This window comes from Rhinichthys klamathensis, unplaced genomic scaffold, assembly GCF_029890125.1.
Source record: "Rhinichthys klamathensis goyatoka isolate OS25496 unplaced genomic scaffold, OSU_Roscu_1.1 h1tg000160l_1, whole genome shotgun sequence".
Classification (NCBI taxonomy): domain Eukaryota; kingdom Metazoa; phylum Chordata; class Actinopteri; order Cypriniformes; family Leuciscidae; genus Rhinichthys; species Rhinichthys klamathensis.
In genome coordinates this window covers 1474824-1502336 of record NW_026606694.1, presented here as the reverse complement: position 1 = coordinate 1502336, position 27513 = coordinate 1474824, and the positions used below count along the sequence as shown (strand labels likewise).

Sequence of the window (27513 nt, the reverse complement as noted above, 5' to 3'; positions counted from 1 at the left end):
TAATGTGGTAAAAAGATGGAGATCCAGACCTGTTATTTAGCTAAAACTATTTTAGATTGCTTAAGTCATCTGCTACAGCAAGAAAATGATTTATCAAAACTCAAAAGGTAAATAATATGCTGTATATTTTCTAGATCATAAATAGTACATATTTTTACCATTCACGACTCTCACGTTGCTCTCCGCCATTTTGAAAAGGTCAAAGGTTATCTCATCTCGGCAACTCGTGCATCAAAATATTCTACGAGTTGCCCAGTGGAAAATACCACATGTGGGGGTGTTCATGTGCATTTTTCACGTCGGCTTTTGGTATTTACCATAATTACCATAGCACGTGAAGGCCATCAATGTGTACTTACATTTACGAGTCATTAAATCATGTTTAATTTGGACTTCTCTGTGCATGCTCTTTGAGGAAGTGACCATAGACCTGCATTATATGACTGACAGACAAGAACGGTTTGACCTAAAAATATCAAAATTGAAACTACTGCGGAAACAAAGACACCTACATCTTGGGATGCCCTTGAGGTAAGCTAAAACATACCAAAAATTAATTTCAAAGTGAACTATCCCTTTAATTGTGCTCGGTGTGAAAGGCCCTTTAGTCATAAGAAGATGATTTGAACGAAGAAAACGCTGTATTAATATTCCATGATCACAAGATGCGTTTCTCTCAAGCATATTCGTCTAAAATAATTCTGTATTATAAGCTTCAGAATCATGAATATTTTTATTCTGGTGTCACTATTGCCCTGTGCATTGGGTTACCAGCACTAAGTCCAAGCCTATTCATTTATACCCACAATGTAAAACCAAACTTTGCATTTTAATCATTAGTACATTTTTTGTTAACCTTTTACCATATGTCTTGGAGTATCGCAATAATATCGTACTGTGAGTTCAGTATCATGATATGTATCGAATCGTGACTTGAGGGTATCGTTACACCCCTAATTTCTTTTGAATTATATTCTGTGCGATCAATGGTACCTGCTCTGGAAAGCCATCCATACTCTTCTGGCCTTTAGTCTGGATGAAGCAGCGGGCACTCTGAGGCCGGGGGCTGGTGGTGGTGATGGGCATGGGCAGAGGTGGCTGGTACTGCTGGATGGACACCTTGTTGATGGCCCCCTCATACTGCTGGTCACGGGCCGTCCGGTGGGATGGGGTGGCTGAGGTTATCATCATAGCTTGTTGTTGATGGGGATTGTGAACACCAGGCTGTGGGCAAACATCAAGCAAATGTTTAATGAATTCATGCAGCTGGCAAGTGCTTTTATATCATTACAGGAACAAAGACGTAATAGATACCTTATGACATTTTGATTTCATTATTTGAATTAATATTATTTTCATTACGTTAGACTTTTCTTCACAACACTAAATGTGTCAGAAGAAGCAAAATGTTCCACAATATTGAGCGACAACGTAAAGACATTCACCAATAGACTGAGGTTGCTAAGGAGACGCGTTGTGAAATGAACACGACAGCAGGTAGTAATTAACCCTGGCATTTGAAAAAATGAGCATGGCAATCACGATACAACAGAGATGTCTATCTCACAGAGAACAGGTTAAGCCAGAGGAAACTTAAAGAGTAGAACATGACAGGGTTTAATACTCAGAAACATGTGGGTGTCTCTCTAAATATGTATTGTGGAAATAATAAAACTATAATGAGATCCAGACAAATGCAATGAATCATTTCAGCTCAGCATGGCTTATGAAACAAACGGGACCATTTTAGAGGTGAGAAAGTTTTACAGTGATTGCTGATGATTTATCTTATTATCCGAGACCAGGTAGTGATCATTTTGCAGCACTTTTGCATTGTGTCAAAAGTGTGTTGATCAAAAGTAAAAACAGTGAAATACAACTATTTTCTTAATATCAATGTTGAAAACGGTTGCGCTCCTTAACATTTTTGTGGATACCATGACTCATTTATTTTTCAGGATTCTTTGAATAGAAACGTTTAAAAAAAACAGCATTTATCTTAAATAGAAATCTTTTGTAACATTATAAATGTCTTAACTGTCACTTTTGATCAATTGAATGCATGAACATGAAATTTTTAATGGTATTGTGTATTTTACTAGAACAATTTAACGTTAAATATGTCAAACTTACACTTCAGTGGTCATTTTGGAGGGATTCACTGAATCAGTTATGAAACGATGAATTGAAGTAAACAGTACTGATTTACAGAAATGAATCAACTTGTTTAACTGAAGTTTAAAACAGAGATGCTAAAAATATCTGTTCTACTGAGACAAGGGGGATTGAGCCCTAGTACTTACACAGTTAATATAAAACACTGTTTGTAATCATTTCCGTATTGACTGCCTTTCAGAATCTTTAACCAATCAGTACGACAACCTATGGAGCCCCCTAAAAGGACATGGTAAAGAAAAAAAAATTAAAAGATGGGATGAAAAAATATTTGGCAATGCTTTTGCGTTCTCTTGCAAATGTTTTGTGTTCCCCTGATAACTTTAATCCAAAAACTTTAATCAATACCTTTTTGATGATATTCATGTTCTCTGGTGGCACGTCTCTTCGTCCCAGTGAATACGGCGCCCACTGACTACTTGGGGAAACCACCTCTTGTCCATTATCTAAAATATTGCTCTGTTGTGAAGGTGTCTGAAAGGATATAGTGCTGTCAGCAAGCGGAATTCAAAACAGTACTCTAAATTTACACTGCCAAAATAAAAATGTGCTCGTTTTAAAGAACCGAGATGTGAGAAGGACACTCCCACAAAACTGGATTTATCAGCTCACTATTCGACTGTTCCATTCACATGCTTTCTTCAATTAAAAGACAATTTTTTTTTTTTTGGTCTGTTGTTTATTTTGTCCAATTCATTAAAGAAACTAGCTTGTACATAACAGTGAAAAACAAAATCCCTAAAAGCAAAATTCCCTATATTGCAAGTCGGTTCTGGGCCTGTTGCACAAAGCTGGTTTCAGTTGCTACCCTGGAAAAGTTTGAGTTTAGTTTGAGCAATGTTTTTTTTTTACAGGCTCAAGAAGGGTAATTGTTTTTTGGTTTATTGGTGTTCATTTGCAATGGTAATTGGCAAATTATATATATATATATTATCTTGTATTATTTATATTATCCTTTATCAATACCAATTATCCAATTAATATCACATTTTTAAATTAAATTAATATAAATATATACTATAAATAAAAGCTTAAGAAATAATAAAGCTTGGAAATGTACTAAGCTTACTGTACTTGTTTTTTTAAGCTCTTTTCCCCGGTTTCACAGACAAGGCTTAAATCTAGTCACTAAAATGCACGTTTGAGCTGTTTTAACTGAAAGCAACTTCCAGTGGCATGTCTTAAAATATATCAGTGCCATTGTTTTGTCTCAAGATATACACCAGTAATGTTTTTTTCTAAAAGCTACTTAAATGTCCTAATTGAACTAAGGCCTAATCCTGGCTTAATCTAAACCCGGTCTGTGAAACCAGGCCTTTGTGGTACTAAATTAAATTCAGTTCAGTTGATTCACTTGCAATGATATAGCTGAATGTTTTCTTTCAGTTGCCTTCTCAGTTTTTTTGCAGCAGCAACACAGTTTCTTTCTGCCTTGTAAATGCATTTAAAATCATGATATTTTCATAACAATCTCTAAATCTTTATAGTTATTAAACAATCCAGTGCCCAGTTGGTTTTGACAACTTAAACCCTACTCTAAGTTTGTTCAACTAACTTTGTGCAACAGGCCTCTGAGAGCTAGGTTGTGGCAGATGCAGGTTACTGCAATCTGGTGTACTTTACAGCATTACTAAACTACTGCAATCCAGAGACTTATAGGCTTTTTTAATATGCTGAAAGCACGCTCAACTACACTGTATATCTTTATATACATTTATAATAAAACTAATTTGCATCGTTTACAAATACTCCTTATACAGAGCTATTTCGGCACCTGGCTAACTTGATTTGAGCAGTTCGCTAACCTCTATTTACTTACAGTATAGCAGTCACCCGTTGGTGAATAAGTAAATGGAGGTTGGTGAACTGTCCACACAGATATGCTACACTCAGTGGTGGAGTTAATGGTTAGTGAATTCACCCGACAGTTTAACTTTGATTTATTGTATTTGATTGTATTTTAAGATCAAGAAGGCCTTTCATAAATGTATCTCTGCTGTCAGTCACAGATTGCTTTGTTCTGTGAGTTAAGGACAGAGGAAGACTGTAGTGCATAGACCAAACACAAAGACTGAGCACATGCAACAGAAAACACCTATATATGTTTAACATCACAGTGAGAGACAGTGCCTAGCCTGGAACTCGGAACAGGTGAAGTGTTTGATTAGTGTTAAACTGTGAAATGTGTTAGATGGTCTGCCTTATAGGAAGGCTATTATACCATACAACAAAATGTGCCAAAATGATAATATTACCACTGTTTGAGAAGTTAAAGCAGAAGCCGCTCAAAAGAGATAGATCTAAAAAGAAGGTCTTCAATAGGAGATGTTACGTTAATATAAGTTGCACTTCTTCATGCTGAAACTGGGGCTGAAGTTGCTTCATACTCACATTTGGTAGAGGTAGCCACTGAGTTGTTTGGTTTTCATGCTTTGTGTTATTGTAAAAGTTTATTGTCATGCTTCTGCTGGCATGCGGTGCAGCATAGCCTCCAGAGTACAGCATGCCGAAGTTTACTGTGTTGTGCTTAAGGACAGCGCTCTGATTGGAGGGAAACAACCACATGACATGAGTGAATGGGTATGCCACACAGAAAGGTCAAAAGGCTGTGGCTGGGGTACACTGGACTGCACATTGCTGTAACAGAGTGAGTAAGCTTGACAAACAGAACAACAACAGTACGTCATTACCCGCCGACGTGACACATTAGTGAGACACAGTGGTTACGTTAACAGAATATTAATAGCAGCAGTGTGGGACTAAATTACACGAACAATGAAGTATGCTGTAGTAATGTATTCCACTTACACAGAAACAAATGCTCACCACCAAAAGCTGCATGTACATAACTGGGTGAATCTCAGGAAAGAAATGCCAGGGTCATATTTCACCACAATTAAAAAAAAAGAAAGAAAGAAAGATATTCTACATAAAGAATTTGAAGCCATTTAAGGACCAAATAATCTTTTTTGCATTGTTACAATTATTTCAAGGTCAATTTTTTTTTCTTCAAAATTCCCATTATTGGAAAAGTTAGGGAAAAAAATCTGAGAAGTGAGAATCATTTTTGAATAAAAACACGTATTAAAAATCATGTTTTTGAAAAAGGGAACGGTTTGCTTGAATTTAGTGAAAATAATGTCAAAATGCACAAAAATCATAATGAAAAAATACTAAGAAAAGGCTTCATTTTATTTATGCAGAATATAATTTCATTACTTTTGATTTTGGAGTGAAATATGTCCCAGACAGTTCATGCTTTATGATTCACCCAACTGTTCACGTGTCTATACACTAAAAAGTGGCCTTCATTTAAGATTTGTCTTTAATATGTAAAACAAACATATTATGTAAAACAAAGATGTACTTATTTAATAATATAGTAAAAGAAAATTCGTTATTAAGATTATTAACAAACATAAAGTATAAAATGACTTACAAGACTAAGACAGAATAAAGGTCCTTGCACACCGAGTTTGAAATTCTCATCTGAAATTTTCGCTCTTTAAAAAATAAATACGACCTCACATTGTGTCAATCACGTTTACCTCCGAAACTTTCGTCCGTCATTAAAAAAAACCTTTTATTTTTCGTTTTTTGCATCCATAGCAAGCATTTTGAGGTGTTTTGACAATTCAGAGCCACCGTGACAAATACAAAAAAATGCATACAAACATTTCGGACTCAGTGTGCAAGGACCCATAAGGAACGGATTAATTTATTTCTTGCAAATACTGAGCGTTTAGATAAATTCCAAGCCAACAAACACTTGTAGAAGAACAAAAAGCAAAGCTTGCTTACTCACCCGGTCTAGCCTCTTCGCTTCTATGTGTCTAAGCAGCTGCTGTCTCCAATCTACTGGCATTTTGGAGTTCGGGTCCTCTTGTTTTTGAGGGACAGATCTCAGCTTCATGTCACCCTCAGGGCTCTTCTCAGTGCATGTACTAAGATTGTAATCTGAAGGCATTTTCTCTAGCAGTGCAGCCATGGTGGGTCGGGCAGACACTGGCCTTGCCTGAGATGCCCCGTATGTCTCTGTGCTGTAGCTCCGTGCAGACAGGGGCCGACGTTGTGTCAGACTCTTAGTGGGGTAACCCATAATGGGCTTTTTGGGTTCTTGATAAGACGAGTAATCTTCATCATACCTACCATTCCTCTTGTGGAACTGGGTGTCAGAGATGGTAGACAAGCTGTTCTGTTGTTCCAGCATGCTCTTTATCTGCTGAGGCCTGTTGTAGTGCTCTGCCATCTGCAGCTCATGGTTCTCAGCTACTCTGCGGAATAGCGCCATCTCTGTCGAACTTACCAGAGAGTCAGCTCGCCTCAGGAAGCCCGGTCTGGAGCGCTGGGGCTGGACAGAGAGCTGTGGATTGATGGCATCGTCGGTGACTGCAGTCTGAGCAAATGAAAACATCTGTTCCATCGGTGGATAGCCTCGGTAGCCTCTCGGGCTCACAAGTTCCTTTGGTAACGTCTTCCCAGGTTGGTTTATGTATTCAGGAGTGTTGGGGAATGGTGGAGGAACTCTCCTGTCCGCTTTCACAAGATCCATGGCTCTTTGCGGGTTGAAGCTTTGGTCAAAATGGTAAACTTTCTTTGGGATGGCAGGCTTCTGCTGCTGAGAGCTTTTATTTAAACCGTAGCCATCCATATCATCGTCCAGCATTGGAGCTGATTGGCTCCTGGACATGCTCTGTTCTAGTGGTACAGGGAGGTCTGCTCTATCAACACTTCCCTGATTTTCTATGCTAGAACTGTAGTGGTCCAAGGGGATGCTGTAAACCTTGTACGACCCAGTATCCATTTCATCTATGCTCTGAGATTTCTTAAATTTCGCTTTTACCTCCTTCATCATTGGCGAAAGTCTCTCAGAACTCTTGCTAAGAACCATAGTGTTTCCTTTGTGTGGGTCTTTTCCACCCTGGACATGTGAATACATGTTGGGATGACCTCGTCCCAGCCCTGAGTCCGTAGAGTCCAGAAACCCCCAGGCTCTAGTTGAGGGAAAAGTGCTGGGTAGTTCTCCCATCTCCTGTTCAAAGTCCTTACGGTCAGGATTGGGGCTGTTGGCTGGAGTAATTTCCAACTTGGAAGGGAAAGCTGTCCTGTCCTCGAAGGGACTGGGAGTCCTCGTCCAGTTCTGCCAGGGGTTAGAGGAAGGAGGCACTTCAGTTTCAGGGTTGGTGCGGACTGTGTGGAAAGTGTGTTGCGTCTGATCGAGCTCTAAGGGAACTCCCACAATGCGCTCTTGTCTCATGAGAGGCCGTCGCCCATGTGCCATCGAGGCACTCCGGGGCTTTGAGCCTAGCATGGGGTTTCCAGCACTGCTGCTTGGAGTGTCAAGAGGTGTCTCTTCTGAGACAAAACCTGTGTTATCATAGTGGGGGGCATCGTTCCAGCTGTCGAAGGTGTCGCTGAGTGGTCGCCTCTCACCTCGCTGCTGCAGGGTGCTGGAAGGAGGTGTTTCCCTCTGGCTCAGAAGGGGCTTGGTTTCAATGGGCTTTGGGAAAGACTGGGCCAGCCTGTTGACATATTCAGATAAGTATATATTTGAGATTTCATCAGTGTACAATACGAAAAAATCTGTACACAAAAACATGGAGATAAACTGGATATGACAAGCATATTCAATATCATAAAATTCAAACTCAGTAATGTAATGTGGTTTTTGTGACAAGGAAAAGGTAGTTCAGGTAGTAAAAATTATATTTATATTAATTATATTTATAATTATATATCCCTGAAAAAACGTAATTATATTAATATATTAATACTCTATGATAATTGAATAATAATAATAATAATATTAAATAAATAAATATATAAAAAATAAAAAGACTTGTGTACTCAGTGTAAGGAAAAAACAACAAATACAAAGAGCACATTACTAAGAACTTTACAATTTTAAAAGGTTTTTACTTACTGTATATGGCATAATATTCCTTGAGCAAGTTCAGGTTAAGTACTTTGCTCAAGGGCACAATGGTTAAAACATAGGGTTGCAATCTTAGTTACTGTCTATTTCCTTGCTCATTTAGGACTGAATCTACAACATTTGTGTACAGCCCATATGCCTTAGGCAACCAACCACTACCCCTCATTGCTCTATGTACTATGCTTTATTTTAGCTGATGCTCACACAATCTTTTAACTTGATGTCTTCATTCAAGTAATGTTGGGGATGAAATATTGAAAATTAAATCTAACTTTCTTAATATACCATATGTAGTGTTCAAATTGAAAAGTGCTGGGAAATATCACTGTGGCTGACTGAACTGCCATCCTCATCAAACAGATTTTCAATGTTTACAAAATTTTGCCCACGTAATACTTCTGCAAGGTTATCAAAACAGAAATCTCTCAAAGAGTTCTTATGAAGAACAGGCAGTAAAAGGAGAGATAATTAAGTTTTTCTGCAGTACTAATATAATAAAACTTTTACTGTTATCAACAGAGATGGATTTTCCGCTACACTTTATTGAAGATGACAGCAAGAGTCATACTGCTGTGTGTGACTTTGAGTGAGAGCAAAATCGTGATGTGAGCAATAGAGGCATTTTAAAAGAAACAAATGCCCAGATAGAGCCCTCTTAGAACTGTCTTCAATTGTCTTGTTAATTAAAATGGAAGGTAAAAGGCAAATAACAACATCATCAGTGGTCTACGGGACATCCCCACAAAGGCACAGATTTGCACAGATTTCACTGAATAACATATGAAAGAGTAGTAAAAATATGAAATGCAATCCTGTGTTTTATAAATATTGCCAGTTAGTAAAAACTATATGCACAACCCTCTACAATGCGACTAAATCACTCACAAATGCAACCAAATTTCATACTAGGCGGCTAAAATGTCTTTAATTAGCTAATGGCTAGTAAATTGTACGATTTCCGTTGCCTGTGATTTAGCACAGATATAATTTCATTGCCTGATGAGCTTTACGCACATTGCTTGGCTGAGAGCACCCTCTGTCGCTTTCTCACACACACGCACACTCAACGTGAGACAAAATGAGGCGCACACATGAACAACTAACGCAAAATTGACCATAAGGACTGCCCGATGTCCAAGAGTTGACAGAAATGTCACTGTCCCGGTTGGGGATAAACTTCTATGCATCATCATAAAAATGTATCATTTGCACGTGTTTTTAAGCCTTGCCAATTTAAAAGGGTCATATGACGGTTCTAAAAAAGCATTATTTTGTGTATTTGGTTTAACACAATGTGTTTACGCGGTTTTAGGTTAAAAAAAGTCATTATTTTACACATACCGTACATTATTGTTGCTCCTCTATGCCCCGCCTTTCTGAAACACGTAGATGTTTACAAAGCTATGTAAACATAAAAACGCGCGTTTGAATATTCAGTAGCAAATTCTTAAAATATGAAACATACTTAAAGGCTGTGTCTGTGAGTCAGAAGCGCCAGTCTGTACTTGCAAAGATGGAATTGCCCCACTTTTTAGAATAAGCCTTGTACTCTTGCAGGTTCTGGAAGCAGTCCTCCGAAAAATGCGCAGCACACAGTCGAATATTTTGGTTGTACTGTTCTGGAACAGTGTTGTAAATAAAACTTAAGCACTGTTTTCTAATTTTGTCCCAGAAAGCCACATCTGACAGAACACAAATACTTTGAGCTCTATATAATTGAGCTCTCTTTCACATCGTCGTGTGCTTGAACGGACAATTTCACACAAAATGATGTCAAAGTTAGATCTACCTGAAAAACCTGAAAGGTACTGCTTATTTAATTTGTATCTATGCTCTATTGTGTTTATTTGTGCTATTGCTTGTAGTTTGATTATTTGGTCTTATTTTACCGTTCACTTGCCTTTAATAGTGTTTGAAATTCATATTTTATATTTATGTAATTTTTGACAAATTTGCATTGTTCTTGCATTCCATGTAAAAAGTCTGGAAAGTAAAATAAAAAAAAATACTAGCCAATGGCGACTCAAGCTTTAGTGTGTCTGTAGAGGGTTGATGCAATTGATTGGTTACAATTGGCTTAAATAATTACGGATTATTGGCAGAGATGTTTATTACAACGACACAACGTCAGTTTTGGGCCACCCAAAAGTCAGTGAGCTGCTGGATATCTAAACTGTTTGATCAACTGTCATGTCATATGAAAGCACAGATGGTCTATTAGTCTATTACTAATAGTGGCAGTGATTAAATTCTTGCCAACCTGTTGGTCCAGTGAGTCTGTGGTGGCCCCTCTTTCCCAGATGTTTGCAGATTACTGACATTTCCAGGTGGGTTGGAGGAGCCAGATGATCCCTGGGAGGGTGAGTAGTCCGAATAAGTGGCAGATGATCCGCTGTTGTTCAAACAATGCATTTTGTCCGGCTCAGACTCATCTGTGGACTCTTAAAAAAAAAAGATAAAATAGGCATAAAGGTATACAAGGTAAAATAGTTTAATATATGCATCAACAACGACTATTTTTGTCTAGAATAAACCCCAATTATTGTGCTTCTCACAACAACTATTATTCCACAGTGTCCCCCAGTGCAATTACACAATGCATCGTTATAACAGAACATCATTCTCAGAAGGATTTTAGCTTTATTAATAAACATCAAAAGAGAATGAGGGGATTTCTTGAAAAACGGAACCAAAATAAGATAAGATCAAGTTATGATATTTTGGTCCACAATAAGATCAATGACATGCATTTGGAAAATAGAAAATTTTCATTTCATGCCAACTTGAACCTCTACAGGCTTTTTCATCTCACTAACCTTTTTTTTCCTTGCCCAGTAACACAACCTTTGGTTTGTACATAGATGGCTCTACCAAAGTTGGCCTCATGTCAGAAATCCGGATATCATTGGGGGAACCTCCCATTGAGTCCTGGAAACACAGGTGTCAAATTCACAGTGAATTAAACACTAGACCAAAGGAATACAAAACAGGCACTAGGGCAGTGGGGAGGTTTTCCTGCAATCAAATTACCATCTATCATTTAAAAACTAAAATCAAGCAAGACGAATTGTTTATAGGCCCACTAAAACATACTAGGTGATATTTGTAATCCAATTTTAGGTCACAATGTCAATATAAATCAAAATAAATTCATTTTCAAATGCCAACCTATCCAATTATATTGAAAACAGTTGCTCTATTAGCAGCAAACATTTTGGCTGTATTAAAATATGTTTTCCTAATTGCATATTACATAAAACTCTATTAGACAGGACCTGCTTTTAGAAAAACTAAGCCGTTAAAACACACGACAGCATTACGTTTAAAAAACGAGATTCCAGTTAAAGACGTTACAAAAGGATCAGAAAGCTAAACCGTGAAATAAATTAATGTAGCTAGTATTTAGATTCTCTAAAGCTTTTACAGTATATTGAAATGAGTCATTCATTAGAACATGCTTAAACAATTCCCTTATTACATTACAGTGGCAGTTTCCTGATTATAAAACACAAACATTGTCCCCAAATGACCTCGAAGTTAAACAAAACTGAAGCTGAGAACTATATCAGAAGTAACAGAGTGTGATCTCACACCTCAACATCAAGTTGAGATTCATCATTAGTAGACTAATATGTAGACTGTTAGGATTCACAGGCCTTGTCCTGGCTTGTCTGGTCAAATCCCCCAGGAGCAAATCAGATGCTTCCAGGTCTCTCACAGCTGTCTCACACTCACACCTCTCAGACCTGACTGTACATCAGCAGGCTGGCTCACACAACCGGCAGCAGAGCAAGAGAGAAGTCACATATCAGAACATTCTCTCAGAACAACGTCTCTTGTTATTTCTTTTACTCCTTTATAGCCGCCTCTCCCCTTACCTGCCATCATCTTTTCTATTTTGTCTTTTTTGTTCTTCATTGCTCTGGCACAATGGGTCAAAAGAAATGTGACTGTGTAAATTGATGCGGCAGACCAATGCTTTCATTTTTATTGAATGAACTGGGAACCAAATTCAGCATGTGGGCAATTTGATTCGAATTATACCAAAGATGTTCAGTAAGTAATATAAGTAATACATTTATACTGTTATTTAGCAAGGATACATTAAATTGGTCAAAATTGACAGTAAAAGACATTTATAATATTACAAAATAATTTTATTTCAAATAAATGCTGTTGTTTCGAACTTTCTATTTATCAAATGATCTTGAAAAAAGTTATCACAGTTTCCACAAAAAAAAAAGCGGCATCACTGTTTTCAGCATTGTTAATAAGAAGAAATTAAGCAGCAAATCAGCATTAGAATGATGCTGAAAATTCAGCTTTGCCATCACAGGAATAAATTACATTTGAAAATATATTCACATGGAAAACTGTTATTTTAAATATTTCAAAAAAATGTTTTCAAACTTTTGACAGGTACTGTATGTATTACTTTTATAATAGCTCTTTTTACTAATTTTTAATTATTATTTTATTTAAAAAGACTTTGGAATTGGCAAAAAGAAATTGGCCAATCTCCCCTCTAGCCTCCCTACAATTCGAACGCTGACATTATGCTGGAAACTGATGGACTGGGAGTGTTTTTTTCCTTCATTATAGAAAACAAACCCATGCATGTATTTAAATCTTTCACCCACAATGGGGGTGTCTGAGAAAACGAATTGAATTTGCTTTGAAGGCAGTTGAAATGAGCCACCCCATATGCTTAGCTGATTTTCTGCTGTCTGGTCTCTCAGCCACTTACTATGAGGCAGAAACAGGAAGAGGAAGTAACGGCCAGGCTCGTATTCTCTGGCTGTGGCGGCTTGGGGACGACGCGATGTAAAGAAATCTAAGCAAAACAAACATACATACATATATACAAACAAACAAACAAAAATGGATTCTCATGGTCTAGAAAGAAAAGAATGTGTAAGAAACATGAGGTTTATGGCACTGGTACTCCCAAGGTCCCGATAACCCTGATAATACTAATAATAATGTTTGTAGCTCCACAGTTTGGCCGGGGGTGGTCTCTGAGACCCTGGGGGAAAGCAGTGTGAGGCCAAGCTGCGACGGACACAATACACCATGCACTTGTATGCTATTCTAAACAAAGAGCTACTGCAAGCATAGAGAAGCCTGGCATCAATGAATGGATTATGAATGTAGCTGTGTTTGCATAATTCCTTGATTTATTCTGGTTTACTCAAATCATCTTACCATTCCTGAATTCAATTAATATTTTCGTATAGGGACCTTTAATGGGTCCTCTGAGTGTTCTTGACATTTCACTCTGACCTTTATTTCTGTTTACTGAAAGATTTTCAGCTGTGCAACTGAGCAGTGCTACGGGAAATAAACCTGAAGACTGAGCGAGGGTAAAAAAACACTGTAGATCTAGATTTCTAGTAAATAATTGTAGGATATACTAAAGGTGAGTTACCAAAAAAGTGCAGCATCCTACAAGGTGATTGTGACATTCATTACTAATTGCACCAGCTCTGCTCTAATATTCATAGGCAAAGTTAATGACTTCTTTGTTGTCCTGTGTCCTAAACAACACTGCAGCTCTGGCGGTTGGGGAGGGGGGTTGCTGGCTGTGAGAGATGAAACATTTGCTCTGATCTTTGTGTATTTTATCTCCGCAGGTTCAGCTAACCTTTAACAAACACTCTCAGTACTACACAACACTCTCTATACTGTACATACAACCAAACTGACTCAGACACAGAGGATGCAAATACTAGGCCTTCAAAAACAAAGAAACTACAGCCTAAATTTCATTACACACTCTCATCCTTCTCTTTTAAAGTTATTGACTTCATAAATCCCTTGTGTGTTTTGTAGTAACAATAATGAACCATTATAAAGGTTAAAGGGGGTGTAAAATAAGCTGCTACCCCGAGATATTGCTGTGCATAAATGCTTTAAGAGGATAAAGCTAAGGCATTCAGCATTTAAAAGGGACAAAATTAAAAGAGAAAACTTGTCATACTTCCGAGCTCTCAGTCAGATCCTCTTTGCGTTTTGGGATGTCAATGGCTGAGTTGAGGAGGACACCTTGATCAGACATTGGTGGTTTAGAATAGTCTTTGACCTCTCGCTCCATAACCTGCAGAGAACATACGCTAATCTCATTGAATGGTGTCTCATGATTCAATGACAAAATAAACTGTGACTCCCAAGTGATGGATATTCACGCAATGTGTCACATTTTTCATTTTACCATGGGTAATCACCGTTATATATTACCTCTGATTGTTTATGAAACTCCAGTGACAACAATACACTCACCGGCCACTTTATTAGGTACCCCATGCTAGTAACGGGTTGGACCCCCTTTTGCCTTCAGAACTGCCTCAATTCTTCGTGGCATAGATTCAACAAGGTGCTGGAAGCATTCCTCAGGGAGTTTGGTCCATATTGACATGATGGCATCACACAGTTGCCGCAGATTTGTCGGCTGCACATCCATGATGCGAATCTCCCGTTCCACCACATCCCAAAGATGCTCTATTGGGTTGAGATCTGGTGACTGTGGAGGCCATTTTAGTACAGTGAACTCATTGTCATGTTCAAGAAACCAATTTGAAATGATTAGAGCTTTGTGACATGGTGGAAGTAGCCATCAGAGGATGGGTACATGGTGGCCATAAAGGGATGGACATGGTCAGAAACAATGCTCAGGTAGGCCGTGGCATTTAAACGATGCCCAATTGGCACTAAGGGGCCTAAAGTGTGCCAGGAAAACATCCCCCACACCATTACACCACCACCACCAGCCTGCACAGTGGTAACAAGGCATGATGGTTCCATGTTCTCATTCTGTTTACGCCAAATTCTGACTCTAACATCTGAATGTCTCAACAGAAATCGAGACTCATCAGACCAGGCAACATTTTTCCAGTCTTCAACTGTTCAATTTTGGTGAGCTCTTGCAAATTGTAGCCTCTTTTTCCTATTTGTAGTGGAGATGAGTGGTACCCGGTGGAGTCTTCTGCTGTTGTAGCCCATCCGCCTCAAGGTTGTGCGTGTTGTGGCTTCACAAATGTTTTGCTGCATACCTCGGTTGTAACGAGTGGTTATTTCAGTCACTGTTGCCCTTCTATCAGCTCGAACCAGTCTGGCCATTCTCCTCTGACCTCTGGCATCAACAAGGCATTTCCGCCCACAGAACTGCCGCTCACTGGATGTTTTTTCTTTTTCGGACCATTCTCTGTAAACCCTAGAGATGGTTGTGCGTGAAAATCCCAGTAGATTAGCAGTTTCTGAAATACTCAGACCAGCCCTTCTGGCACCAACAATCATGCCACGTTCAAAGTCACTCAAATCACCTTTCTTCCCAATACTGATGCTCGGTTTGAACTGCAGGAGATTGTCTTGACCATGTCTACATGCCTAAATGCACTGAGTTGCCGCCATGTGATTGGCTGCTTAGAAATTAAGTGTTAACGAGCAGTTGGACAGGTGTACCTAATAAAGTGGCCGGTGAGTGTATAATATAAATATAATATAATGTAATATTTACAATTATTTTACATAATTCTTATATAATCATTATAATAATATATTTATTATTGTTATATATTTAATATGTTTAAAATGATTGCAAACGACATTTAAAAAAAAAAATAAAGATAAATAATACAATCTTAAGGAATCTTAAAGAAAGTCTGGCATCCCTACAAAACCTTTTTTTTTCTTTTTTTTTTTCTTTTTTGCAGCTGTCAACTGTCAAATTATTATTATTTTTGCCCCTAAGGTGGTCCCCAGAGCCTATTTTGAAATCTTTTGGTCTACCCGTAAACCTGGATCATAAATATAGTAGTAACAGTAATTGGTTTATCAGCATTTCATTCGAAATTCAGAGTCTGATCTATCCTTTTTATAAAACAAAAAAAGCACATTGTAAGCCAAATTGCAGAGACATTGATGTATGAACCCAGGTAGGCACTGTGGTAAAAAAAAAAGATAAAGAAGCATTACCTCCTTAGGAGCAATGGGCCACTTGGGCTCATACTTGTCTTGGCTGTGGAGCTCCATATTGGTCCCAGAAGAGCATTTTTCAGTGTTGAGGGGGTGAGTGGTCTTACCCACCAGGTTCTGCACCGACTTCACCATGTTCTTTAGGTCTTCTGGGTAAGGGGTGGGATAGCGCTTCAGATTAATCTCAACCTGGAGTTAGAGGGAAGAGGATTTAGCCCATATGGCAGCGCTATGACCTTTTCTGATGCTTAAAGGTGGTTTTTCATTAATCACAGCTAACCAGATACAGCAATGGTCCCGGTTACATCTGATATTAACATCTGTGGTCAGATCAGATCACGTGAGATGGATGTTAATGCCAGGTGTAAACGGGGCCAACGAGGCTGACTGTTTCACATTTTAAATTCCTAAGGGGACCTTCACTTTTCCTGAGTTGTCCTCTTCTTCCTTCTTGTCCTCAAACTCAAATGCCACCGTCATCCTCTGTTGTCTCTGCTCCTCCCAGAGAGTGGGATTAAAGCTGTCAGTGTCAGACTGGTAATCTGCAGCATGGTAAACACACATCCATCCAAAAAAATGAATCTGGTAAAATGTAAAGAAGAAAAGAGAAACGGCAGATTTACTGTATTCTCACCCTCATCATGCCGGGGCTGCTGAGGAAACATGTAGTTGGTAAGGACTCTCTGTTTGGTCTCAGGGTGAGCCTCTGTTTGAAGGGGGATAAGGGCCTTGGACTGAATAACAAAAAAGAACTGTTGTAAATCAAATTTATTAATGGCAGTATGTATTATGACTTATTTAATTTAGTTTTATATTTTGTTATATAATGCATTAATGCAATGAAATTCATACATTAAGTTTTATATGGCCCAAACACTAATTGGGGGCCAGTTGTATTAAATGGTTTGTAAAATGTGGTTAAAAAAGTGGTCCAAATACTGTATAGACAAGACTTTGTACACAATTTAAAAAGAAGGTCCAGATAACAACCTGATTGTCAGATAACCACAGTGCAGCGAGATCTTTCAATTTAGTGAACGTGAAGGGAAGATTCTTTAACCTAAAACAGAACATAAAGAATTAGTTCATGAGAATTCAAAAAGGTAAAACATAGATGTCAAAAGCCAAATGAGACTGTTGGGGTGAGTTATTTGGTGTAGTTAAAATGTTTTGAAGACCTGTGGTAATTCTCTCCATTTAAGGGGCCCATTAACCCAGGTACTCTAATGTCTATGTCGCATTTAGTCTTGGTTAAGTTTAATTACTCAGTTTCCAGGTAATCGCATTCAGAGCATCTAAACTGCCCACATAGCTCATAAAGAGCTTTTTTAATTGGCCTATGGGCAGGGCAGGCACTTTTATGATGTCATGCCCCATTACTGTGCCATTATGGAAAATAATAAACACCATCCTCACTGCTTTACATAAACCGATCAAGACTGTTCAAAACAACCTATAAGAGGTTCGAAGTACTTTCTATGCTTTGAACAACCTATAATCTTTAATTTAGTAAACAATGTTGAAGATCATGTGTTGGTGTGATAAATGTGTGCACAGGGTGTAAAATGAGAACAAAAAAATAACTACAGGAACATCAGGTGTTACCTATTGTCACTTAGATTGAGAACACGTAGCTTTGTCATCTGTCCAATTTCATCAGGCAGAAACTCCAGTTTATTGGAGCGCAAGGACATGACCGTGACATTCTTGCAGTTTCCAATCTGCAGCACAGGACAGGATATGATAGCTCTGGTAAGGTGCAATTTTGTCAGCTTTTTTTTTTTTTTTTTTTTGGATATCAGCATTCTCTCTTTCTCTCAGGTAAAAGGACTCTTGTAAACTGTCAATACAGTGTGTTATGTAAGTGAAGGTCAGCAGGGCATTACCAAGCATTTGGTTTTTACAGATTTTAGCTGTGCTGTATTAAGCCACTTTAGTGACTCTCAAAATGTATGTGAACCACCAGGTGTACACTGAACGCTAAAAATGTATATCCTATTTGAATATTGTATCAATTTTAAATGCGTTATATTTCATTTGATTCGTCTACAGCCTTAATGTTGCTTTGTGTGTTGTGTCTACACAGTAAACATTATTTCTTTGGGATTGTGGGAAGCAAATACATTACCGTTCAAAGGTTTAGGGTCAGTAAGATTTGTTTAAAAGAAAGTAATACTTTTATTCAACAATGGCACATTATGAAATAAATGCTTTTCTTCAATCAAAGAATCTTAAAAAAAGAAAATATATCACGATTTCCACAAAAATTATTTTCAACACTGATAATAATATAAAATCTGTTTCTTAAGCACCAAATAAGCATTAGAATGATTTCTGAAGGATCATGCGACACTGAAGAGTGGAGTAATGATGCTGAAAATTCAGCTTTGCCATACAGGAATAAAATACATTTTAAATATTATTTAAATAACAAGAGTTATTTTGAATTGTAATAAATAATAAATAAAAGCAGCCTTGATGAGCGTAAGAGACTTGTTTCAAAAATATTAAAATACCCTACCAACCACAAACTTCTGAACGGTAGTGTAGGTGTTTAACAATTTGAAAGCTGTGGCCCTGTTGAACAGTCTGCACACCATGATTTTAGACTGTAGAAAATAAAAACAGCAAAAAAAAAAAATTAATAAACTGAGACGACCTTTATAAAAGTATCAAGATATCATGAAGGTATTCATATCAAATCTATATGTCCCCAAAGTTCTAAAGGTGAGTTTAAAAAGTTGCCTCATTTGGAAGTAATTTAAGAACCCTGTTGAATAAAAATTCCTATATGGTCTGGGTTTAACTGGTTTAAGTTGAGCTCATTAATGTTGTAGACAGACATGAACACATTTTTTATGTTGTTTAACCTTTGACAGTTTTGATGGTTTTGAACAGGTTATTTATACAAGCAACCATCTAAACAAACTTAGCTAGTCTACAGTAGGATGTATTTTCACCACAAAGAAAGGTAAGATATATAGAGAATGTATCTTTGATTTCCATTATTAATTCTGTAGAAAGATCAGGCCACTAATACTCACTTCCCTGGGCAGCTCAGCCAAGAAGTTCTCATCGGCCGCAAATGTCCGAAGATTGTGCAGGTACCCAATGGTGGGAGGCAGGGATTCCAGTTCATTACAGCTACAGTCAAACTCCTCTAAAAGTGATAAACTGGCAGATGTAAGAGAAAGCAGGTGAGGAGTGTATTATGCAAGGTCGATTAATCCCTATTGAAAGCTTATTGAAAACACTTCATGAGATGATAAGATAAATGTATGCATCATGTGACGTCTTTTTAAAGTCCAGCAGATAAAGACATAATTGCCTCAACTGTAGAAGATAACTCTTCTTCAAAACATTTTTGTGAGTTTGGGTTGAGTAGCAAGTTAGGTGTTTTAACCAAAGTCCAGACCAAAGGAAGAATTCACCTATTTTTTATTAAAAAAAATTGCTCACCCTCATGTCGTTCCAAACCCATTTGATTTTTTTAATTTGTAGAACACTCTTTTTTTCATGTAATTAAAATGAATGATGATACAGATAGTCAAGCTCCAAAAATGACAACAACTTAACCATAACCATAACCATGTCCATAACAACTTGTGCACTGTTTTCCAAGTCTTCTAATCTAAAGCCATATAAAAGCTTTGTATTATTTACAGAAAATCTTATATGGCACAATCAACGTCAATTCTATTTCAAGTGGGAGGTAATCAATAAATATATTTTCACAAGTAATCATACATTGTAAGAAAAGAATCCATAGAAAAACATAAAAGGTATTGGCATTTTCCTTTTAAACCCAAAAATATGTCATTCAAATGTTTAATGGGGTTCTTCGTTTTCCAGTCACACTCAGGACCTTCGCGGTCAAAAGTGACCGGACCCCTGAAATCAATGTTTATTTTTTTTCAGAAAAATCAATGAAATTTATTTTTGTTCAATTATATTTTTTCTTTTTTTTTTGGTGTTTTGAGAGAATTTTATGAAAATAATTAATATTTATGCAATAATTATGATCAATTTTTTCCCATTGAATATAATAGAAAATTTATATATATATATTATTTTTATTATTTTTTAATTAATGCTGTATTTCAGGTTAAAGTGGATCCTTGGCCTATAGAAAACATTTTTTTAAATCACATTGGAGCCATCTGGTGGATGTAGTGAGCATAATTATCATGCAATATCATATTTTAACCACTAGATGGATTTACAGCCTCTGTAGAAAGGCTTGTGAATTCTAGTTGTTTTTGCACATATTTGCCTATTTTTTTCAGGTTGTGGATTTTAATTTATAATAAGTTATTCTCAAAGACTATTTTTGTCAAGTTTTTTTTTTTTTTTTTTTTTTTAATAAAATAAAAATTCTATTATTTTCGCATAGACATGAAAATCACTATCCAAACTTAAATGGTTGTAAGTCAAGAATGCTTTGGAATATAGACCTATGGTTGGTCTTGTTTTAAAGAAGACATTTGCCAGATTATTGTAGAAGTGAAAATAATTATGAAAGTGAAACAGAAAAAAAGTTATGTAAGTTTGAGTTAATGAAAATGAACAATGTAAAAATTTTATTATTTATATTTTATATAAAATATATATATTACAAAATATATTTTACTCTAAAACTGCAAGAAAATGAAAGCCAAAAATCTTAAGAAGTTGTGTTCCAAATTTTAGGTTGATATCTAAAAAAATAAGCTTTCAGTCAAGATTATATTTTGGCGCATACCAAACTTTTTCACTAGATGGAAAGCCAAGCTTCCTTACTGACCATATAAGGGCACCTCCATTTTCATATATGTTTTGAATGATCTGAACCATGTATTTCCATAATTTTCATACAATTTATGAAGTAGACATCCTATTCAGAAGTAGTATGGGTGGTTTGACAGTATTTGATTTGAATTAAACCTCTAATAAACGCATAAAAAGAGCACATATTGCTGCAATAGGCCTGGAGGTTACTAAGGAAGAATTCCATCGTTTGATCTTACACTGTGTGTGTGTGTGTGTGTGTGCGTGTGTTCAAGAGAGAGAGACATAGTGTGTGACCTTTGCATTTTGGACCCAATGTCTCCCCTTTATTTGATTCCTTGATTTTATTTCACATATTCTCACATTTCTCTGTTACAGTTTCACCAGTCTCATATTTCCCTATGTGTGTATGTGTGTGTGTGTGTGTGTGTGTGTGTGTGTGTGTGTGTGTGTGCGTGTGTGTGTGTGTATTTTGCAACCTTGATTGTTTACAGTCTCATGCGTTCATTGCTGTGCACTTTATTTCTTACATTGATGAATAATTGCTTTTATTTTCACACGTTTCCCAAAATTAGCTTTTGCAATGACACGCGTTAATTTGTGTACATGCGTGTGTTTTTGTGTGTATAAGTGTGTGTGTGTGTGTGTGAGTATATTTGTCTGTTTTGCACTCTTGATGTTTTAGAGATTCCCCCCTTCACTGTTGTGTGCTTTTTTCCTGCATCGTGGCTGATTTGTAGATTGTACACACAAATAAACTCTGTATTTTCATATTTTTGCCAATTTCCCATTCATTTCCTATGGCCGGTCATTTTTGACCCGAAGGTCCTGAGTGTGACTATTTTTTTTATGACCACTTAGACTTTTCAAATCCTGTCCCCAATTTTTTTGTGTGTTCGTATACCAAGTACCATAAAAGTCACCAAGTTTCGTACCATTCCGACGAAGCTACGATTTTTAACATTTTTTTATTTAAAAAAATCCGGTCAGAAATGACCGAAGTACCCCAGAGGGTTAAAAAGCATAGTTCAAAATATGGGTAAAACACCTGTAAAAAATCAGTACTGATATTCCTTCATATTAGCACAGTATATTAGTCCCTATTCTTACAGACTTAGCTCGTGTGGCTTCATAAGACTTGGAACATGTAGTACCGATGTCAGTTTATGATTCTTATGGTGGTATTTTGTCATGTTGGAGCTTGCCATGCTCAGTTCCCATTCATTTTCATTGGAAAAGAGCGCCCAGTACATTTATCAACATTTTTTCTTTTGTGTTCCATGGAGGAATAGAAAGTCATAACGGTTTGGAAGAAAATGAAGGTGTCTAAATGATGACAGGTAAACTATTCCTTTAATATCCATTTCAAATTCAAACATCCCATTCAAATGTTTACAATGCGCCTACAAAACATCCAAGCCTGAGTACATTCAATACAAGTAGTATGAGTGTAGGGCTCATATCCTTTTTAGACAAGGAATACGTTTTGTTAATGGAAAATGAGAATTGTGAGTTATGTGGAACCATTGTCTCCACGTAACAAAGGTATGAATTAACAGAAGAAATGTTGAAGGGATTAATGATGATTTTACTAAAACATATATTACACTGCAATGCAGTTCAGGTGGTTGCACAAAACACTCTTATCCTATGAAATATGGGCTCTAAAAAAAACCTTATGTTAGTTTATAGCATTTACAATGGTCTGGTATATGCCACAGTGTTTATTGAGTCAAACGAGTTTCAGTACTTTTAGTAATGAGTGCATTTGGACCTCACATTAGTCATTTAAAACATGTATTTTGATTCTTAGTTGCTTTTCCCCTTTATGTCCTATTTTAATTTAATGAATTTGAAAGAGGTCAACATATGTTTGTTAAGCTAAGTAAGGTCATTAGTACAACATTTGTACTAGCAGACCAGTCCAGCTGGCCTTCCATATGTAGGGCTTTCATTGTGTCTCTTTAAGCGAGATATGGATGCAAAGGTATGCCCTTGCCTAAATAAACATGCTGTGGCAGACGTGTGGGGAATACAAATGCTCGCTGGTCTACTTACCCGGTTTTGCCACGTGCACTGAGGTGCCCATTTAAGATGCATGTTTGATTAACACAACACACAGAACCGAGCAATGACAAACCAAGAAGAGAGATGCATGGAGTATAGTATCACAGGAATGAGGTAGTGGTGACAGCTTTGATAAATGAAAAAGGCAGTCTGCAGAAAATGTGACCTCTCAATTAACATATTCTGTGAATTATGGTGTATACACTTCGTCCCTGAATTTCCCATTTGATTTTGAATTAAAAATCCAAAGTCAAACTTACGAAACTGGTTTGATAATGTCATTTGTAAAATTCATTTCTGGAAGATTTTAAACAGTTAATTAGACCAATATAAGGTTAATATTTTCCAGTGTTAATATTTTCCACAGTTAATTGCATTGTGCCATCTCAAACGAAATTAAAACATCTTAATATATACTGCGATTTAATTGTTCAGAAAGATTACAGGGTTGACAGTTTAATGGTTTAATTTGATAAGTACAAGGTACTGCTTTACAAAAAAATGCTGATACTTCTACATATATCCACTTTCAATGATAAGTTATTTAGAAAAGACACCACTATAACAAGATGTAAAAAAGTTGGCATCAGCTATTCATTATTAAAATATTTTTATTACGAAATTGTTCTGTTTAACAAAATATATTTTCTATGTCTTTACTGTCATTTTGACCAATTTAACGCACCCATGTTAAAGGGACAATGTGTAGGAATTTCTCCCATCTAGCGGTGAAAATGTATTTTGCATTCAAACGAATTGTGCTCTCCAGCGCCTCGCTTTTTCAAATGCGCGTTGCATCTACGGTAGCCATTAAGTACCAAAAAACTATGACAGGATGTCTTCTAATAGCACTTCGTCGAGTGTTCCTTCGGGTGAACAGTTTGTTATTTCAAACAAACAGCAACTTGACACAACGAACAAACGAATGTTACAGTATGAATTACTGACTGTGAAAAACATGAACTATTGTAATAAGTAGTTATGCCTTCATTATTCGTTATATTTTCTGAAGTACGTGCATTGTTAGATATCATCATCAACTTTTAACTATAAATGTTCATCTGTCTATAAAATAAAGTACACATCCAAACATGAAAAAAAGCTTGTAATTAAGACTGTAACATTGACTTACCTGTCGAGAAGAAAGCAGGACTTCAGCGTCTCTTTTGAAATCTTTCTCCTGCATTAGCTCTATCCACCTGGAAAAAGCTATCCCGACATTAACTCGCGTTTTTTGTCATTTCCGGTCACGTTTCCTTTTACGATCTATTTTGGACTTTTCTGGCGACGAGGATTTGCAATGCAGCCTTTTAAACTTGCCGGGGCAGTGACAAGCGCCTCTCACACTGCTCTGCTCGACTCCGTTTCTGCTGCTTTCAGTTACGTCACGCTGGCTCTGAAAGAAAACGCGCTGTGGAAACGCGTTGGCCTAGTACTTTTTGTCCCTCTCTGCTATTCAAGATGGCGGAACTACATGGAAGCCTCCGTGGACCTACCCGTCCCATGTATATAAAGATAATAAATTCTTCGTTTACGAGGATAAGTCAGATAATTGGCAGAGGTATTTGTACACCATTGAGGACATATTTATGAATAAAAATCTTGATTTTAAATAATAAAATACATAAAAAAGTACACATTGTCCCTTTAAATAAAAGTATTATTTCTTGAAAAATTATTTGTATTGACCCCAAACCTTTGAACAGTAGTGTATGAAAGACACAAATGGCACTCATTTTGTAGAATGACCAAAACAATAGATCAAACAATTAATTTACAAGTTATCAGATATCAATGTACATTTTAGCTAAACAATATATTGACTCTAAGGAGGTTTGATCTAATGACTTTTTTTTAGGGTTTTAAATTAATTGTACATTTTCCCAATCAGGGGTGCGTTTCCCGAAAGCATCGTTAGCCAACTATGGTCGCAAGTTCCGTCGTTACCAATAGAGTTCAATGGGATTTGCGACCAATTTGCGACCATAGTTGGCTAACGATGCTTTCGGGAAACGCACCCCAGGACTCTACATACAATGTCCCTAAAAAGATAATAAAGATTGAAAGATACTGCTTGAGCTGAGAGTCACAATGAAGTTGACAGTCAGCATTTTCTCATGCTGGGGTGTGAAAAACTGTCAGAATGACAGCAGCAAAGCTGCAGAATTGTTATATCATGCCCCAGATGGCAATTCACAGAGAAATCCAATACAGACACTATAAGCTAGAGTTCAATGTCACTGAATGTCATCATAAAAAGATGTATATATACTGTATATATAATTACAAAGGCTCAGGTCAGTAAAGACTTGCATCAGAGGTCTATTATTTGGCTATAAACCACAACAAAAATTCCATAGACTTAAAGAAAGAAAAAAAAAACATTAGAGGAATGTTCAGGGAATACAATCTAAGACGTCTCAGAGGTATTTTCTGCCTTTGTCATTTTTCTTTTACACAGCTGGATGAGTTGTAAGTGAGTTACTAACCTTCCAATAGTGTTAGGCAGTGAGGTGAGCTGGTTGTCATCAACTTTTAATGTTGTCAACTTTTTCAACTTTCCTGTAACATTATAAAGATACATCATGCACAAGTAATCTTATATACTGAAAAAACCCTAAAACCCCAAATATTTCCAACAAAGCAAGCAGTGGAACTTCACCTATTGAATCAGGCAACTGTTGCAGCATGTTGGAGGAAAAAAGTAGGTCCTCTAAGGACTCACAGCCAGAGATATCTGCATCTAGACTCTCAATCCTGTTCTTGGCCAAGTCTAGATATCGCAGCTGCCTCAGTTTCCCAATAGACTTCGGCAGACAACAAGAGAGATAAATTAAAGAAATCATATATTATACTTTATACATATATTACAGTCCAGTATCTATGTTAAAATCTCATGTCAACTTCCAATAGTTTCCACAAAGATTGTGTCATCATTTACTGACACTCAAGTACTTTTAACCCTAATAATGATATGTCCGAATGACAAGGAACTGATTATATAATGATAAAATGTTAATTTAGCCTTACTGGTATTATATATGTATGAAATCTATAACAGGGTTGACAAGGTATGCTGATATTTCGTACATGCAGTAAATGCTACTCTGGAAATCTATTCTACTTTTGAAATTGTGAGTGGATGTATCCTGTGCTTACCCCTGGTATAGTTTGTAATGAATTGTTGTCCAGCCACAGCTCTTTTAGACTATGGATCTGCTCCAGCACTTCTGGCTGTAACATAAAAGAGGGTCATGACCAACAAAAGAACTATATATACAGCATCACAAATGAAAACCAATCTATTAAATCTATATGGTATACACTCTTAAGCTGCTTTTCCACTGTCGGGCCAAATGATTCTAAGAAAGGTAAGGAAGAGTTCCAGGAATATTTCCACTTGAACTCTTGAATTTTTGAATTACAAACCGTGGCCAACTGTGCTGGTAGAATGCATGTAGTGACTCAGGATTGGTCTCTTGTCTGTTGCCTGGCAGCCAGTTTGTCTGTAGCTGGCCAAGCACACTATTTGAGCGAAGTTAACGCAAGTTAATAATAAAATTAAAAGAAATATCTGATCATCCTCCATAACATGGTCGCTATTTACATTTCATATCGTCTGTTAACTCGTGCTTTACCAAGGCAACTGAAGCAAACAACTGTGTGGCCTCACAGAGGAAAATAAACCATATCCAAACCGGCTGGGCCGGATCAGTATGAGAATGGTTTGGCCCGACGGTGGAAAAAAGTTTCAGTGGGGTTCTATATAGAACCCCAAGGGTTCTTGGTTCAATTTAAAAAAAAACTTTTATGCCAAAAAGGTTCTGTATAATTGGAAATGTTTTAAATGAGTTCAAAATACTTTCACATTTAAAAGGTTATTTCAATTTTAAACTTACAATTTACTGTATCTAGTGATACAGTATGTTTACAAGTTGCTCTGTTAAAATTAAAAATGAATAAAAAGAAAATGTATTAATTAAAACTAAATTCATAAAATAATCCCATGATGGAAACCCCAAAAGGTTTTATATCAAGTGCCTTACAGAACCCTTTAAAATTTTAAATATTTATTAACATTTTCCTCTAAGAGAGTACCTTTTTTAAAACCTTTTTCTTCTCAAGGTGGATCATATAATACTTTCCTTGGCAAAGTATATATATACACATTTTTGGCCTTTAGCATATATGAAATGAACCTCCAAATTGAAAGCTCAGACATTTGGTGAACAATGTAATGGTTCTGGGGCTTAAAACAGCTCCTAGACAGAAAGACACTATGTGGTGATACATGTAGCTATTGTAAATCCTTTGAGAACCTTAATTTGCTAATCGACATCATCCAAGATATTCAAAAAGCAAAACCAAATAAAAATATTACTTTGCAAAGGAAATACTGGAGCCTATTTTTATTTCAGAAAATCACTTTAGAGTGGGTATTAGATATTAAATCAAACCACTTTAGTGCACATCCTTTGAATCATTATAAGCACAAATATGGTGATGAAACCAATAACCAATTCTTATAAAATAAAAGCAAGATCTTGACAAATCTCAACATTCCAGATGCCTCAAAAACACATTATTGTTTTAAATTG

The 27513-nt window shown here is 36.7% G+C and overlaps 1 protein-coding gene across 12 annotated transcripts in view; it reads right to left on the bottom strand.

Annotated features, from left to right (window-relative positions):
- The window catches only part of lrrc7 (leucine rich repeat containing 7), a 146930-nt gene that overhangs the window by 8060 nt on the left and 111357 nt on the right, over positions 1-27513 (bottom strand). For 5 of the 12 annotated variants that reach the window (XM_056258864.1, XM_056258862.1, XM_056258865.1 and 2 more), the window contains 18 exons: positions 26075-26149; positions 25578-25722; positions 25405-25477; positions 22907-22924; positions 19126-19255; positions 17687-17802; positions 17072-17141; positions 16716-16815; positions 16499-16623; positions 16082-16270; positions 14091-14207; positions 12858-12944; positions 10927-11038; positions 10371-10551; positions 5981-7697; positions 4567-4716; positions 2524-2649; positions 994-1224 (listed from right to left, as the gene is read on the bottom strand). In XM_056258864.1, the coding sequence (XP_056114839.1) occupies positions 994-1224; positions 2524-2649; positions 4567-4716; positions 5981-7697; positions 10371-10551; positions 10927-11038; positions 12858-12944; positions 14091-14207; positions 16082-16270; positions 16499-16623; positions 16716-16815; positions 17072-17141; positions 17687-17802; positions 19126-19255; positions 22907-22924; positions 25405-25477; positions 25578-25722; positions 26075-26149 (3762 nt within the window). The remainder of the gene's footprint in view (positions 1-993; positions 1225-2523; positions 2650-4566; positions 4717-5980; positions 7698-10370; positions 10552-10926; positions 11039-12857; positions 12945-14090; positions 14208-16081; positions 16271-16498; positions 16624-16715; positions 16816-17071; positions 17142-17686; positions 17803-19125; positions 19256-22906; positions 22925-25404; positions 25478-25577; positions 25723-26074; positions 26150-27513) is intronic. The other 7 variants (XM_056258859.1, XM_056258861.1, XM_056258867.1 and 4 more) reach the window with 7 other exon arrangements.